The sequence below is a fragment of the Coregonus lavaretus genome (genome assembly GCF_964263955.1).
Source record: "Coregonus lavaretus genome assembly, chromosome: 32".
Lineage (NCBI taxonomy): Eukaryota > Metazoa > Chordata > Actinopteri > Salmoniformes > Salmonidae > Coregonus > Coregonus lavaretus.
The window spans coordinates 18,527,398-18,542,699 of NC_140019.1; the positions used below are offsets into that span (position 1 = coordinate 18,527,398).

General features: G+C 41.9%; 1 protein-coding gene across 1 annotated transcript in view; it reads left to right on the forward strand.

Moving 5' to 3' along the window:
• The first annotated feature begins 1,462 nt into the window (after positions 1-1,462).
• The window catches only part of LOC311107818 (ankyrin repeat domain-containing protein 50-like), a 36,157-nt gene continuing 22,317 nt past the window's right edge, over positions 1,463-15,302 (forward strand). The window contains exon 1 of the mRNA XM_084150375.1: positions 1,463-2,113. Coding sequence (XP_084006501.1) covers positions 1,611-2,113 — 503 coding nt within the window. The 5' untranslated portion in view covers positions 1,463-1,610. The remainder of the gene's footprint in view (positions 2,114-15,302) is intronic.

Genomic DNA, 15,302 nt, shown 5'->3' on the forward strand with positions numbered 1-15,302 from the left:
GATTAAGAAAATCAAATATTGCTTTTAAAGCATAGCATTTGGTTAGACGACAGAGGGTTTTACCACGGACACAGAAACCAAAAGAAAAGGGGATTCAGCAAGAGGTGAGAAGCGGTAGGCTATAGGAGACATTTTAAACTGTAACATTGAAAAACGTTCCACATTTGCTTGAAGTTAAAAAAATAGTTGCATTGTATTTTACAAGATTAAGGGCAGCATTCAGTTAATTGACCTATTTGCTGTTTATGGGCATGACATTATCTTTATATAGTGTAGGTTTGTAGGTTGACTAAAGGTGTTCAATTCTATCCCATTTGAAATGGGTGAGGTTTTTTTGTCATACAAAAGACGGTGTAGCCTAACCAGTCTATGATCCACGTTTCAGCGACACCTATGACAGTTTACCCCTAATAGCCGTTGTGTCTACCTATTCGTATGGTTTTTCTTGCCGTTGCATTTCGGTAACGAGTTAAAACTACCTCTGTCATTTATTTATAAAATGAGAGCGTTGTAGCGGGCATAATGGTTACGCGATGAAGTGTGTTCCTAGAAAACCGGAGAAAGGTGAATAATAACATTTACCGGACATAATACACGTGTTTTAAAGTGATAGACCTATTATGCAGTATAGCGCCCACCTGTATTGCCGATCTGAATAGAAACTGACACTTTAAGATGATTGCTTTTAGTCATGATTGCATTGTGGGATAGGGAACATCGATGTCGCTGTAGGAGGAGAAAGGGGGTCCTCTCATTTGGAGTTTTTCCCCGTTCAGGACGGATGTGAATTATTTGTGACATAGCCACATAGGAAGGAAGAGGGGTCAGTGAGTAGGCTAGAGAAACAGAACGAAACCATGCCAAAAACCCAAGTGTGAGGACCATCTGCAATGTCTTGTTAGTTACTGTGTTATAAACAAACTCCCCATTCAGCAAAGCAATGCTATGCATTTTCGAAATGAGAGTGAACTGTGTAGTTGTATAGGCTAGATAGGAGTTGAACCTGTAATCTGAATTTTGTACACCAAATGTATGTTTATTCCAGGAAAGTGACCAGGCGCTCAATGTTTATGGAGAGACCAACGCATCTCTGGCAAATGTAATGGAAACAATATCTCTGCTTCAGTTTCCCTATGAAATGTATCAAGGGAAGCAAATAACTGACTCTCAGGGCTAATTTGTATCAAGCAGTGGTTGAGTTTGAAAGTGGATGCACTCAAAGCACTGTGCCCTGTCATGCACAACACCATGTTAAAGCAACAAACCTGGAATAACACTGAGCATTCAGTCCAGCCAATGAGAAAGCCATGGAAAAAGTTTGTGGGAAATGTACAGTATAAGCCTCAATTGTGACTCTTTTTTGCCCCATATATTAAGCGACGTCCCAAAAACTGCTTTTCTTGCCCACAGCCAATCTGTGTTTTCTCAGAAGGGAGCCTCAGTTGAACTCTGGCTTTATCACAACACTAAGGACAGCTGCAATCAACTTGGAAAGGCACATGTGGAGCCAACAAAATGGATATTCGAATTTACAGCAGGCCTACTCTGGGTTGAAAATGTGAGGGCAAGGAAAGCCCTATGAGGAATAGCCGGAATAGCAATATCTCAAAATGGCCCAAACCAGTTTGCTGCAGGGGAAGCGTTTTTACTGCAGGGAGTGGGTCTTCCACAAGATCCAGCACTGCATCCGGGAAAAAACTAATGGCCTGAGTGGTGTGACCACCACTCCCAGCAAGCAGTCCTCTGCCCCCGGTACTGGCGCATCCAACCCCAGCGGCAGTTCCACAGCAGGCTCTGCGAAGGCCACCTCCTGGGGGGTGTTGCTGGTGGGGGGGCCTGGGAGTGGGAAGACGGCCCTGTGCACGGAGCTCCTGTGGCCCACCTCAGTCCAGGGCACTCATCGGGGGCTGCAGCAGCAGAGTCTGGCCTTCCATTTCTGCCGTGCGGACGACTCGGACACACTCTGCCTGGGCGGCTTCATCCGAGGCCTGGTGGCCCAGATCTGCCGGAGCGGCCTGGTGCCGGATTACGAGGAGAAGGTGCATGAACCGGCGGTGCAGAGCGCCCTGCAGCCCGGGGAGTGTGAGAGAAACCCCACTGAGGCTTTCAAGAGGTAAGTGAAACCTGCTACCCCACCCCCTTCCCTCCTCTCGCCTCCCCTCCTGTCCTTACCCCACCCCTCCCCTTTTCACTGCTCAAACACTTCCCTTAACCCCACCCGTCCTCAGTCCCCCTACCCATAGATTTTTTTGGGGACATTTTAGTCATTTAGCAGACGCTCTTATCCAGAGTTAAGGGTGAGTGCATACATTTTTCATACTGGCCCCCCGTGGGATTGATGTAGTGTTTGTGTTGTTATGTTCCCCTTGTGTAGCATGCTGTGGGACTGTCCCCGCTAGCCCTTGGTTGAGGAAAGGTCAGTTATTTTGGCCAAAGGGAAGAACATACATCTTTACATCACACACTGGTAAAGTAGGTCAAACGTTCAGCGAGGTAAATCATTTTTAAATGGTCAACAGACTCATTGATTTCCCTGGGGTTTTACATCTTTCCCAACGGAAGTTGAGGAAGTAGCCCTGTGTCAGTTAGTATAATGATAAGGCCACTATTGATGCCTGGAACTTGACTGTGAACTTTGAGATAGAAGACAGGTTAAAATGGGGACATGGACAACCAGTGGAAAGACAGAGGTCCAGTTCTGGTCAGTGTCAAGGGAATGGAAAGCTTCTCACAGACCGCATCACCAACCAAGCCTGGCCTAAACAAGGGCATTTCTTTACCGCTTGAGGTTTGGTTCAGACTCGGTGGACAACAGACAGAATTGTTATCCAATGAAGATCACAGCCTTTTGTTTTGTGGAGTAAATATGAACTCTGAAGAATGTCTTATCACCATCTCAGATGTAAAAGTGTTGTGGATGCTGTTGTACACAAATAATCTCACTGCCCCTTGGCAATCTACTAGATGTTGTCAGGTTGCAGAACGTTGGCCAAGCCAAGATCCTCCACTCTATCTTTGTGGACTGGAATTTGCAATAGGCAAAGCAAGCAATGGAGGAATATAAAAAAGTTTGTTATTCTTCCAAAATTATGGTTCCCCTAATTGACTTTAGGGATATAATTTCACAGGGGGTGGCAATCTCATCTCAGGTGAACGTGTTCCAACAACTAGGCTATATTCTCGCTCAATAAAGGAAAAATAGTGTGATAATGTGTTAAATTTTTGTCATTTAACAGATGCTCTTATCCAGAGCGACTTACAGGAGCAATTAGGGTTAAGTGCCTTGCTCAAGGGCACGTCAACAGATTTTTCACCTAGTCGGCTCTGGGATTTAAACCAGCAACCTTTTGGTTACTGTCCCAGCGCTCTTAACCGCTAGGCTACCTGCCGCCTCCAGGTAAAGGTTTGTTGCTAAACAAGACTGGTGGAGCCTTTGGCCCCCGACTGTTTTAAAACCTTACCAGCATGTGAATGCCAGAGGGGTTAACCAAATTCTTTGGCCTCGTCAAAGCCAAACAAGCATGTACAGTTGAAGTCGGAAGTTTACATACACCTTAGCCAAATACATTTAAACTCAGTTTTTCATATTCCTGACATTTAATCCTAGTAAAAATTCCCCTGTCTTAGGTCAGTTAGGATCACCACTTTATTTTAAGAATGTCAAATGTCAGAATAATAGTAGAGAGAATGATTTATTTCAGCTTTTATTTCTTTCATCACATTCCCAGTGGGTCAGAAGTTTACATAGACTCAATTAGTATTTGGTAGCATTGCCTTTAAATTGTTTAACTTGGGTCAAACGTTTCAAGTAGCCTTCCACAAGCTTCCCACAATAAGTTATGTGAATTTTGGCCCATTCCTCCTGACAGAGCTGGTGTAACTGAGTCAGGTTTGTAGACCTCCTTGCTCGCACACGCTTTTTCAGTTCTGCCCACACATTTTGAGGTCAGGGCTTTGTGATGGCCACTCCAATACCTTGACTTTGTTGTCATCAAGCCATTTTGCCACAACTTTGGAAGTATGCTTGGGGTCATTGTCCATTTGGAAGACCCCATTTGCGACCAAGCTTTAACTTCCTGACTGATGTCTTGAGATGTTGCTTCAATATATCCACAATTTTCCTTCCTCATGATGCCATCTATTTTGTGAAGTGCACCAGTCCCTCCTGCAGCAAAGCACCCCCACGGCATGATGCTGCACCCCCGTGCTTCACGGTTAGGATGGTGTTCTTAGGCTTGCAAGGAACCCCCTTTTTCCTCCAAACATAACGATGGTCATTATGGCCAAACAGTTATATTTTTGTTTAATCAGACCAGAGGACATTTCTCCAAAAAGTACGATCTTTGTCCCCATGTGCAGTTGCAAACCGTAGTCTGGCTTTTTAATAGCGGTTTTGGAGCGGTGGCTTCTTCCTTGCTGAGTGGCCTTTCAGGTTATGTCGATATAGGACTTGTTTTACTGTGGATATATATACTTTTGTACCTGTTTCCTCCAGCATCTTCACAAGGTCCTTTGCTGTTGTTCTGGGATTGATTTGCACTTTTCGCACCAAAGTACGTTCATCTCTAGGAGACAGAACACATCACCTTCCTGAGCGGTATGACGGCTGCGTGGTCCCATGGTGTTTATACTTGCATACTATTGTTTGTACAGATGAACGTGGTACCTTCAGGCGTTTGGAATTTGCTCCCAAGGATGAACCAGACTTGTGAAGGTCTACAATTATTTTTCTGATTTCTTTTGATTTTCCGATGATGTCAAGCGAAGAGGCACTGAGTTTGAAGGTAGGCCTTGAAATACATCCACAGGTACACCTCCAATTGACTCAAATGATGTCAGTTAGCCTATCAGAAGCTTCTAAAGCCATGACATCATTTTCTGGAATTTTCCAAGCTGTTTAAAGGAACAGTCAACTTAGTGTTTGTAAACTTATGACCCACTGGAATTGTGATACAGTGAATTATAAGTGAAATAATCTGTCTGTAAACAATTGTTGGAAAAATTACTTCTGTCATACACAAAGTAGATGTCCTAACCGACTTGCCAAAACTATAGTTTGTTAACAAGAAATGTATGTAGGAAAATGTATGCACTCACCAACTGTAAGTCTCTCTGGATAAGAGCGTCTGCTAAATGACTAAAATGTAAATGTATAGTGGTTGAAAAACGAGTTTTAATGACTCCAACCTAAGTGTATGTAAACTTCCGACTTCAACTGTATGTTGATCGTAATCTCCGGTTGTGTGTCAATACATTAAACCTTGTGCAGACATTAGTTGACGTCTCCATCCGATGCACTGCCATCCTCTCCATTCACCATTGTGTGCTGTTCTAGTCACCAGAATAAGCTATCTTGAATAGGATATATCTTGGATAGGAACAACAACAACGTGAAAAGCTGTGAGGAAGGGGGGTGGTGGAGGACTAAACAACTGTATAAGACTATTGATAACCAACAAAACTGAAAGTATACACTGAACAAAAATATAAAACGCAACATGTAAAGTGTTGGTCCCATGTTTCATTGAGCTGAAATAAAATATTCCAGGAATTTTCCATACGCACAAAAAGCTTATTTCTCTTACATTTTGTGCACAAATTTGTTTACATCCCTGTTAGTGAGCATTTGTCCTTTGCCAAGATAATCCATCCACCTGACCGGTGTGGCATATCAAGAAGATGATTAAACAGCATGATCATTACACAGGTGCACCTTGTGCTGGGGACAATAAAAGGCCACTCTAAAATGTGCAGTTTTGTCACACAACACAATGCTACAGATGTCTCATGTTTTGAGGGAGCGTGCAATTGGCATGCTGACTGCAGGAATGTCTACCAGAGCTGTTGGCAGGGAATCTAATGTTAATGTCTCTAGCATAAGCCACCTCCAACGTTGTTTTAGAGAATTTGGCAGTACGTCCAACCGGCCACACAACCGCAGACCACGTGTATGGCGTTGTGTGGGCGAGCGGTTTGCTGATGTCAACGTTGTGAACAGAGTGCCCCATGGTGGCGGTGGGGTTATGGTATGAGCAGGCATAAGCTATAGACAACAAACACTATTGCATTTTATTGATGGCAATTTGAATGCACGAAAATAGTGACGAGATCCTGAGACCCATTGTGAGGCCCATTTTTTTAAGGTAGCTGTGACCAACAGATGCATATCTGTATTCCCAGGCATGTGACATCCATAGATTAGGGCTTAATTAATGTATTTCAATTGACTGATTTCCTCATATGAACTGTAACTCAGTAAAATCAATGAAATTGTTGCATGTTGCGTTTATATTTTTGTTCAGTATATTAAAAGGAACCTCCCTAATTTTCCTGATGGGATCTAACTACAATATGCTTTCCCTCAATCAATGGCCTTTACCATGTTTTGACTAGAGCACTAGCAGTGGAATTAAATGTGGCCTTGTTTGAAACTATCCAACAACAGTCTCTCTCCCCAACATGTCTAGCTTTATTTCCTCAGGACAAAAGAGAACACATAAATAGGTGGAATTAACTCAGTCATGTGGGCACTCTAAAAGCTGAAGGCACTGGGAAATGTGCTGAGAGGGCATGTTACTTTTTTGTTTAGGTGAGAGCTTTTGGGGTTTGTTTGTAAGTCAGATTTTCAAATGAGCGTGCAGTAGTTTGAATAACTGCCAGGAAAATCTGTACGTGGTAGCAAAGGGAACTTGTAAATGTTCATGGCTTGAATCTGAAAACCAGGTTTGAGTTTCTTAGCAGAATTTTGTCCGTGTACTTGCCTTTATGACCTTTTTGTTTCGAAAGTTTATCGAGGTTTTTCCAAAAGTTATATTTTGCTCCAAATCAACATTAGCCACTTAATTGTATTGACTCATGAATCAAAATCAAAACATTGTTAAATACATAGGTCTACAGCTAGCATAAGGTAATATTCTCAAGCTTTTTACATGCAAGGGCTGAAGACGATGACAAGTTTGTTGCTAACCTTTACAAATCACATTTGACAGCAATATGCTCCTTTTCGTCTACTGTATTTGGAGCTTCGGATGTTATTAATAACATAAACATTCAGAAACTCCATAAATTATGGATAGTGATCTGGATGTATTGAAACTCTGCTGACATTGATGTTCATGGCATATGATTGTCCTAATCTCACAAACCTGTGTCATGATCATCTGATTCAATTCACCATAACATCACTGGTATCCTGAAAATGCATCTCAACTCTGAGCTTATTTGCATGCCACAAACAGGTGCAACTCTGTATCTGCCTACCATGCAAATACATTATTATTAGGGACAATTCTTGTAAAGTTGGACCAGTACCTATACTCTGTTCTTGTACTTTGTAGTACTTATTGTACTTTGTAGTACTTTGTGTACTTTGTAGAACTTCTTGTACTTTGTAGTACTTATTGTACTGTTGCTAGAAGGTTGGGGACTGCAGAGCGGCAGTAGGGGGGGAAAGAAGAGGATGCTAATCGAAGATGAAAGTGCCGCGCGCCCTTCATGTGGTGCACGGCTGCGGAAGACTCACTGCAGATTAGGCCACTTTTTAAAGGATGCCGCTGTGGCGCGTCAGCCTCAGCCCCGGACAGCCAGAGAGACGGTCTCAGTGGCTGGAGCTATGACTCAGCATTCTGGAGCAAGCCCCTCTGTCCACGTCGCTTTGACTTGGCATACAGGGGCGGTGGGTATGGGAGGGCGTGTTATGACACCAAATAGCCCAAACACGTTCATCGGATCCCCTTTGCGTGTTTGCATGATGAACGTATTAAATGTTAACTGAGCTATTGGCTGCGCACGTTAGGAAACGGGGAGGTCGCTAAGTGATGTGAAATGAAAGCCCCGGCTGCGGTTGATCTTTTGTGCTCTCAGTGGATGTCAATTCTGCAATGCCGTGTGGGATATGCCTTCTTCTGTCTCGCGCTGACTGTAGTGAATGGGAGGGGAGGCAGTTGCGTATGGCAGATGATGTCTTCTTGTGTGTCCTCATCAGGATGAAATACAGGAAACCCTCTCATTGTCCCAACAGGCTGCTTCGTCAGACATCTACCATGCTGTGTGTGTACTGTGTAGCGTGTCCCAGAGTCCAATTTTAACAGGAGTATATAAATAGGGGTAGGAGGTTAAGAAACTAAGATTTAAAGTGGGCTTTTTTTTTTACAGGAACAGATCTGGTCTCTCTCTAGTCAGCAGGAAGCAGATTGTGCAGTCAACCTTTCTATCTGTTCTTGGTTATGGTGATACTATTTATCAAAGTGCAGCTACTTCTACTATTAAACGTTTTTCATAGAACCCTTTGTTTTATCACTGGAGACAGTTTTACTACTCATCACTGTATTCTTTACCACAAGATTTGCTGGACCTCTTTGAAGTCACGTAGATCACATCATTATGCTCTTTTTGTTTACAAAGGCTTGCTCCACAAACTTCCGACTTCCCTAACATCACTGTTGACAGGGTTGGTTAACTCTGGAGACTCCTTTGGCGTCTAGAGAGTTAGGTAGATCAGGCTTTGGTTTCCTTTACGCCTTGCGTGTGGCATTTCAGACGGTTCTTATGGAACCTTTTTACTGAAGAATGTGTCTGTTTTTTGGGGATTGTGTTTAGCTTTTCGTGTATTGTTGTGTATAATAACGTCTAGTTTAATGTGTATATGAATGTGTAGTTTAATGTGTTTATTGTATTTTGATGTGTATTGTGGTGGGCTCATCTGGAAAAGAGACCTTGGTCTCAGCATTGACTCCCTGTCAAAATAAAGGTTCAATAAAATAAAACAAATAGGTCTGGGAGTTGGAGGGATGACATTTCAGATCCCACTGACATTGTTGAATAACTGGCAGCCTGGCCGGGAATGCACACCTTAGAAAGTTCTATCATTTCAGGAGTTACTGTAGGGAATAAACCTGTTTGTGTTCACTCAACTATCTTAAATAGCTTAAAAGCACATGGACTCATGTTTAGTTTTTTTGCTTTGTTTGAAATAGATGAATTCCAAAGCACAAAATCAGTTGTTTTTGTGTAGGTTTTGAATTGTATAGGCTAACCACTCCTGTCTTTACCTTGTATTGAATGAACTGTCTATAGAGCACTGTTTATGACAGCTCTAGAGCTCTACCTTTTCTAGGATGCCTGCAGAAAATAGATTTTGCAGCATCCATTAACTCATTACCAGATTCCCCTTTTGTTTGTCTGTAAGCAAACTAATTAGCCGTTTTCACCTTGAATCAAGTTACTGCTAAGTTGGAGTAGCCATTTATACATACATTTAGTCTTCTTTCCTGAGAAAAATGCTTTGTTTAAAAGCACACATTCAGTAAATCCAGTCAACCAATCCATTACTCCTTGCTACTGCAGGGAGGAGGGGGGAAGCCCATGGAGATATGAATTGTGGGCTGAATAGCTTTATGCCAAAAGAGATCTTGATAAACTGTGCAGTTTATCAGAAAATGTCAGAAATGGTTTTCTACTTGCAGAGACTTGTGGGTTGTGGAGATGCAGTTGTTTGAGCTTTAGAAATGTTTTGACTTTGTTCTGCAGCAGCAGTTGACATGTCTGAGAGCCCCATTGCTTTATACTGTAAATGCTTTGATGTACTTTACTCCTCTTTGACCAAATGCTAGTATTGTTCATTCCAGCATAGTTGGCATGTTACCAATTCACCTCTGTATACATACAGCGTGAAAAGTCCTTCATTTGTCATGAAGCATTCAGCTGAAGTCTCAGAAAGCAATAGTAATTGGGTCTTTTTGTAGGCACTAACGGTGGCTAACTCCGCTATGGCTCGTTGGCCAAAGCCTATCGGGGAAATTTTTTGACGATAAATGTAGAAAATAAGGTCTGCGGTAAACACAGGCTTAGGAAATCTTATACGTTTTGTTCTATGAAATCATCTTCATCAGCTAACGTCACTTTTTTCTGACTTTTTAAGCATAATTCATAAAGCTCATGGTAACTGACTGATATTATCTCATAGAACAAAACGTATAACATCTCCTAAGCCTGTGTTTACCACATATCTTATTTTCTGAACTACTTGCATAATAGATTCTTGTTGGTTTTGTTTTGTAGTCTTTGACCAATGACAAACTGAGAAAACATGTACCGCGTCTCAGCACATCTTGTAATCTTGGGTAGTAAGATCTCACCACGAAGATGTACACAAAAACAGAAATCACTAATTCCTTTCCTTTCTGATTTTGGATGAAATGAGAGAATGGCTAAAGTAATGGGCTGAACAGAGCTAGTTCTGGCAATTACTGCCATTTTGCTAAATTCTCAGAATCCATATTTCTCCCTACAGAACCCCGACATTGTCTCTATTAGCTTGATTCATTTTTTTTTGTATTTGTATTTATTATGGATCCCCATTAGCTGCTGCCAAGGCAGCAGCTACTCTTCCTGGGGTCCAGCAAAATTAAGGCAGGTATACATTTAAAAAAAACATTACAATACATTCATAACAGATTTCACAGCACACCAAGTGTGTGCCCTCAGGCCCCTACTCCACTATCACATATCTACAACACAAAATCCATGTGTACGTGTCTGTATAGAGTGTATGTTATCATGTGTGTGTATGCATGTGTCTGTGCCTATGTTTTGTGTTGCTTCATAGTCCCCGCTGTTCCATAAGGTGTATTTGTATCTGTTTTTAAAATCTGATTCTACTGCTTGCATCAGTTACCTGATGTGGAATAGAGTTCCATGTAGTCATGGCTCTATGTAGTACTGTGCGCCTCCCATAGTCTGTTCTGGACTTGGGGACTGTGAAGAGACCTCTGGTGGCATGTCTTGTGGGGTATGCATGGTTGTCGTTCAAACAGACAGCTCAGTGCTTTCAACATGTCAACACCTCTCACAAACACAAGCAGTGATGAAGTCAATCTCTCCTCCACTTTGAGCCAGAAGAGATTGACATGCATATTATTAATGTTTGCTCTCTGTGTACATCCAAGGGCCAGCCGTGCTGCACTGTTTTGAGCCAATTGCAATTTTCCTAAGTCTGTCTATGTGGCATCTGACCACATGACTGAACAGTACTCCAGGTGCGATAAAACTAGAGCCTGTAGGACCTGCCTTGTTGATAAAGCAGTGCTTTATTATGGACAGACTTCTCCCCATCTTTGATACTGTTGTATCAATATGTTTTGACCATGACAGTTTACAATCCAGGGTTACTCCAAGCAGTTTAGTCACCTCAACTTGCTCAATCTCCACTTTATTTATTACAAGATTTAATTGAGGTTTGGAGTTTAGTGAATGATTTGTTTGTTCCAAATACAATGCATTTAGTTTTAGAAATATTTAGGACTAACGTATTCCTTGCCATCCACTCTGAAACTAACTGCAACTCTTTGTTAAGTGTTACAGTCATTTCAGTCACTGTAGTAGCTGATATGTATAGTGTTGAGTCATCCGCATACATAGACACTCTGGCTTTACTCAAAGCCAGTGTCATGTCATTAGTAAAGATTGAAAAAAGTAATGGGCCTAGACAGCTGCCCTGGGGAATTCCTGATTCTACCTGGATTACGTATGGGTGGTCCCGGGGATCAAACCCACTACCCTGTGTTACAAGCGCCATGCTCTACCAATTGAGCTACAGAGGACCACCAATCATCAGTCATTTGTGTAAGTGCTGTGCTTGTTGAATGTCCTTTTCTATAAGCATGCTGAAAGTTTGTTGTCAATTTGTTTACTGTAAAATAGCATTGTATCTGGTCAAACACCATTTTTTCCAATAGTTTCCTAAGGGTTGGTAACAGGCTAATTGGTCGGCTATTTGAGCCAGTAAATGGGGCTTTACTATTCTTAGGTAGTGGAATTACTTTTGCTTCCCTCCAAGCCTGGGGGCACACACATTCTAGTAGGTTTAAATTGAAAATATGGCAAATAGGAGTGGCAATATCGTCCCATATTATCCTCAGTAATTTTCCATCCAAGTTGTCAGACCCCGGTGGCTTGTCATTGTTGATAGACAACAATCATTTTTTCACCTCTTCCACACTCACTTTACGTAATTCGAAATTACAACATTTGTCTTTCATAATTTGGTCATTCTTTATGTCATTTATCTTTGTTTCATAGTGTAGTTTCTTCTTCTTTTTATTCAGTTTAGTCACATGATTTCTCAATTTGCAATACGTTTGCCAATCGGTTGTGCAGCCAGACTAATTTGCCATTCCTTTTGCCTCGTCCCTGTCAACCATACCATTTTTCAATTCCTCATCAATCCACGGGGATTTAACCGTTTTTACAGTCATTTTCTTAATGGGTGCATGCTATTAGTAACTGGAATAAGCAATTTCATAAATGTGTCAAGTGCAGTGTCTGTTTGCTCCTCCTTACACACCACGGACCAACATATATTCTTTACATCAACAACATAGGAATCACTACAAAACATATTGTATGACCTCTTATACACAATATTAGGCCCTGCCTTTGGAACTTTGGTTTTCCTAGATATGGCTACTATATTGTGATCACTACATCCAATGAATGTGGATACTGCTTTCAAACAAATCTCTGCAGCATTAGTAAAGATATGATCAATACATGTTGATTATTTAATTCCTGTTGTAACTATCCTGGTAGGTTGACTGATAACCTGAACCAGGTTGCAGGCACTGGTTACAGTTTGAAGCTTTCTCTTGAGTGGGCAGCCTGATGAAAGCCAGTCAATATTTAAATCACCCAGAAAGTATACCTCTCTATTGATATCACATACATGATCAAGCATTTCACACATGTTATCCAGATACTGACTGTTAGCACTTGGTGGTCTATAGCAGCTTCCCACCAGAATGGGCTTTAGGTGAGGCAGATGAACCTATAGCCATATTACTTCAACAGTATTTAACATGACATCCTCTCTAATCTTCACAGGAATGTGGTTCTGAATATAAACAGCAACACCTCCACCATTGGCATTTCTATATTTTCTGTACATGTTATAACCTTGTATTGCTACCACTGTATCATCAAAGGTATTATCTAAGTGAGTTTCAGAGATAGTCAGAATATGAATGTCATTTGTTACTAGCAAATTATTGAGTTCATGAACCTTGTTTCTTAAGCTACATATGTTAACGTGGGCTATTTTGAGAACTTTTCTTCTGGGATGCTTACTTGTTTTTATTGCTTTACTGGGAAGCTTAGCAGCAGTAGATGTGTTCATGTTCTTTATGTTAGTGCAGGGTTAGCTGCACACAGTGGACTTACTCCTCGGGCACACCGGCTCAGTGTTAACAGTATAAATCTGGTTCTTAGGCACATGATTACTGCATACAATAGCTGTAGGATCAGCAGAGTCAATCAGGGCAGTTAGAGGGACATAAATTAGGTCAGTTATTATGAGAAGATGATTGGAATTACACCATGCATAAAGTGGAACTGATAGTTTTAGCAACATGAACTCTTATTAAAATATGTTCATATACACCCCTAGGAAGAATATGACACCTTTTTTCTTTACATTTTCTGACAAGCGATATGGTCGTTTTCACATTTCCATACTTTCATAGAATGTATGGGAATGACGGTAGAGTAAGGCATTTGTGAAAAATCTATAGTGGGAAAGCGGCCATGCATTTGGACAATTAATAGACACTGCAGTAAAGAAAACTTAATAAAAACATTGTCTCGTCTTGGGCTGCCCCAGATGGAGAAAAAAATCTTGGTCGACCGAAAGTCGTCTGTTCTTTCGACCAATCGATTGGTTGAAATTTTAAAATGTGTATTTTTCCATATATAGACATATGTTTTAATAAAATCAACTATATAATGTGCTTGTCTGATGCTTTAAGCACACTATTTTATTAAATAAGACACAAATGACTCAAGAGGGAGCCAGAGATCAAGATAACCAGTAGAAAAAACCTTAACCTGACCCTACCATCCTCCTCCAGCTCCTACTGGCTTTCGCAGATTCCGGCCTTACTCTCCTGAAGTAGGTGGTAATAGTCTACATGAGGAGTCAGCAACCTTTCTCATGTGCAATGCCAATTTATCTTACAATTTCTACAGATATGCTTGCCAGTTATGGTTCATATGCACATTTTCGTGGAGCAGTTTCATTTAATTTATAATAATGTCTTTGTATCACAAAATCATTGTCATGTGGTTAATAAAAATTATATCCAAATCTAAATGAAAGTAGTAAACCTAAGAAGGAACTTGCAGACACTGCAGCAGGGATTTTGGCCCACTCCTCCATACAGACCTTCTCTAGATCCTTCAGGTTTCGGGGCTGTCGCTGGGCAATACGGACTTTCAGCTCCCTCCAAAGATTTTCTATTGGGTTCAGGTCTGGAGACTGGCTAGGCCACTCCAGGACCTTGAGATGCTTCTTACGGAGCCACTCCTTAGTTGCCCTGGCTGTGTGTTTCGGGTCGTTGTCATGCTGGAAGACCCAGCCACGACCCATCTTCAATGCTCTTACTGAGGGAAGGAGGTTGTTGGCCAAGATCTCGCAATACATGGCCCCATCCATCCTCCCCTCAATACGGTGCAGTCGTCCTGTCCCCTTTGCAGAAAAGCATCCCTAAAGAATGATGTTTCCACCTCCATGCTTCACGGTTGGGATGGTGTTCTTGGGGTTGTACTCATCCTTCTTCTTCCTCCAAACACGGCGAGTGGAGTTTAGACCAAAAAGCTATATTTTTGTCTCATCAGACCACATGACCTTCTCCCATTCCTCCTCTGGATCATCCAGATGGTCATTGGCAAACTTCAGACGGGCCTGGACATGCGCTGGCTTGAGCAGGGGGACCTTGCGTACGCTGCAGGATTTTAATCCATGACGGCGTAGTGTGTTACTAATGGTTTTCTTTGAGACTGTGGTCCCAGCTCTCTTCAGGTCATTGACCAGGTCCTGCCGTGTAGTGATCCCTCACCTTCCTCATGATCATTGATGCCCCACGAGGTGAGATCTTGCATGGAGCCCCAGACCGAGGGTGATTGACCCTCATCTTGAGCTTCTTCCATTTTCTAATAATTGCGCCAACAGTTGTTGCCTTCTCACCAAGCTGCTTGCCTATTGTCCTGTAGCCCATCCCAGCCTTGTGCAGGTCTACAATTTTATCCCTGATGTCCTTACACAGCTCTCTGGTCTTGGCCATTGTGGAGAGGTTGGAGTCTGTTTGATTGAGTGTGTGGACAGGTGTCTTTTATACAGGTAATGAGTTCAAACAGGTGCCGTTAATACAGGTAATGAGTGGAGAACAGGAGGGCTTCTTAAAGAAAAACTAACAGGTCTGTGAGAGCCGGAATTCTTACTGGTTGGTAGGTGATCAAATAAATGCAAATTA